Here is a 2,816-nt window from a genome sequence, read left to right on the forward strand (position 1 = left end):
AGTACTGACAAGAATTATTTTAAACAAGGCAAGGTAAACAGTTTTAAAAATGTGAAATATACAAGGTAAAATCAAAAGTATTGAAAAAATGGCCAATTAAACCCCAGAGGGTTAAGTTTCTGAGTATCATTGGGGTGAATTTGCTGGAATGTCAACTGAAAGACTGAAAACTGTTTTGAGTGCTTTCTGACTTGCTAATGCCCTCTCTGCAGAATGACTGATTTCAAATTGCTCAAGAAGCAGCCTTATAACCGGTTACAGACTGATGGGCAACAAAAATTGCTTCCTCATAATTTTGATTTCCATCTTCATTGGCATTAGGTGAACAGACACCTGAATGATAATTAAACTACTGCTACTTCTATAGCTGTTCACATTTCCAGATCAGTTAATCAAATGCATTTAGTAGCAGCAACTGGCTGCTTTTCAGTCTCCTAATTCCTATGGAAGTAGGAAAGATGTTCCTAGTTTTTCTATACAGTGTTTTTGCTTTACTTTTGTTAAATAACCTCTTATTATGTGCAGAGACATAATCCAGATTGTCATTTAAAAATACACAAAAATGGAAAGAAAGACACAAAACATACCTACATACATTATCATCAGCTGTTCAGTCATTTAGTCAAACACTAAATCACTGAAAATAGTCAGGGGCCATCAACTGCTTTAACAGATCTTTTATACAAACCCATTTTGACCAGGAGCTGATATTGCACTGGTGCCATTTGTAGCAGACACAAAATTTCTGGTTTGTAGGGGTCAAAGCACATGTGGTAATGTTTTTCAGTCTCACTAGGCAGCATAAAGACAAATACTGACATTATCACCAAAACATTCAGTGGAGAATGACGTCTGAGCTGCATCAGAGAGCAGGGATCATATAAACAGTAAAGCCAGAGAAAACAGCAGAGTGCCTGATAACCTCTGAACCTTAATGTTCAAATTAATATTTACATTTTTAGATTCATGAATTTGAAATTAAAGGTAATTAAACACAACATAAAACAATGTGCTATTGTCACATCTTTAAATAAAAAAAAGTTGCAGTTTCCATATCCAACTTCAATCCAAACTGCCAGTAAGAGTGAATAAACAGGCAGCAGAAATCTTCACTATGCATAAAATGTTCTCAGTGATTCGAGGCAAAAGCCACAATTAGTACTGTAACACGACACCTGCTGTCCACATGCAAACCAATTCAATATTCAGTCATTTTATCTTTTTTGTGTTTAGGACACTACATGAGCATCAGCTTAATGTTTAACTCTTCAGAGGGAGCACACTCCGTGCAATATTTGCTCTTCAAGGGGCAAAGAGTGACTCTTTCATAAAATATTACTAATATTAACAGACAGAGGGGGTTTTTTTAAACAGGAAATTGTCACATGGCATGTATTAGAGATACAAATTAAAGTGATGTTTAAACTGAAATACTGATACTTTAAAGATACACATTTGTTACTGTTCCTTATGGTTTCACAAGTTTTTTTTAATTCCTTTGATTCATAGATATTTATACATTCTGTATATTGTTTTTCTAGCCACAAGAGTAATTAAAAAAAACAAATATATACACGCACACTGAAATATATTGACTCAAACACATTAATATGAGCTAACTGATTCAAATGAAATAAATACTACAATGATACATCCAGTGTTTTACTGTATAAAATGGAAATATAAGTAATACAGTTCTGATGAAACTGACCTTTGTTGGTGACCTCCCAGGAGACTTCGAAGAGCAGCAGGTCCTCCACAGGCAGCTCGTCCTCCTCCCAGGCCGGCAGCACCCCGGTCAGGGATGTCATGGAAAGCGAACGGGACAGAGGCATCTTACAGTTTCTGGGGGTCCAACAAACGTCACTGTTGGGAAGAAGCTCCGCTTAATCTGAATGTAGGACCTTCGAACCGGTTGTGGCTAGAGGCCAGAAAGAGCTTTCCTCTCCGAAGGCAAAGATGAGACTTATTAAAAAAAAAAAAAAAAAACAGTCACGAGGGCAAAGCACTTCCACCCCGCCTACCTTCCATAATCATGTCAGGGTGAAAGGTTTGGTTTTGGGGTTGTGTGTGATAAAAACAAACTGCAGCTGTGTGCTCAGTCTTACTATTTATTTATTTATCTCTCTGAGGAGTGAAGGCCTAAAGTGATCAATCCGCTTTAGGCTGACTCCATGTTAGCTTAAAAGTGTTGTTTTTAGAGCAGATACTAAAAAACACCTTTACATTCCACTCAATACAACCAAATAAGGATTCTACAAACTACTGAACATCTACAGGGAAATTTCCTTGCTCACGCAAAAAACAGAATAAGGCCTGTTTTCGCCCCTTAGTAGTGTCAAACTCCAGAAAAGTCAGATATTATATCAGCGGAAGCTGTTCACTCCTGAGTCAACTATATTAGCTAGCATGCACATGTGCTCCGTGAGGAACCACCCTGCTGCTGCTTAACAAGGCAGAGTTGATTAGCAAAGGTACAGCAGCTTGTGCCAATCTGACACTTCTCTCCTTAAACCTTACCAAAAAAAAACTCACCCCAACTACTTTTATCTAATTAAGACTATTTTTGTAATGGTTTGTACTAAGGAATGATTTTGTAATCTGAATTTCTAAAACCAATAAAAGCAAAAATCAAAATTTGCAAAATAATTTGTATCTAACTGAGACTCTTTGCAGGCCTCAATGAGCTCTTACACTGGCTGACTGATTTATGTAGCTTTTTTTCATCTTTGTGACCAGTCAAAGTGCTTTAGTCTACCAGCCACATCTAACCATACATCTATGCGGACTTCCTGGTGAGAACATACCCCTAGGCA

At 37.2% G+C, this 2,816-nt stretch overlaps 1 protein-coding gene across 2 annotated transcripts in view; it reads right to left on the bottom strand.

The window, feature by feature from the left end:
- The window catches only part of gys2 (glycogen synthase 2), a 13,895-nt gene extending 11,353 nt beyond the window's left edge, over nt 1-2,542 (bottom strand). The window contains exon 1 of one of the 2 annotated variants that reach the window (XR_311663.2): nt 1,712-2,542. Coding sequence is in view for 1 of the 2 variants with exons in the window: in XM_005730178.2 (XP_005730235.1) it covers nt 1,712-1,835 (124 nt within the window). In the remaining variant the exon portion in view is untranslated. The remainder of the gene's footprint in view (nt 1-1,711) is intronic. The other variant, XM_005730178.2, reaches the window with a different exon arrangement.
- Nucleotides 2,543-2,816: the final 274 nt, after the last annotated feature.

Source organism: Pundamilia nyererei, unplaced genomic scaffold (assembly GCF_000239375.1).
Source record: "Pundamilia nyererei isolate P.nyererei 1_Seehausen unplaced genomic scaffold, PunNye1.0 scaffold00036, whole genome shotgun sequence".
Taxonomy (NCBI): domain Eukaryota; kingdom Metazoa; phylum Chordata; class Actinopteri; order Cichliformes; family Cichlidae; genus Pundamilia; species Pundamilia nyererei.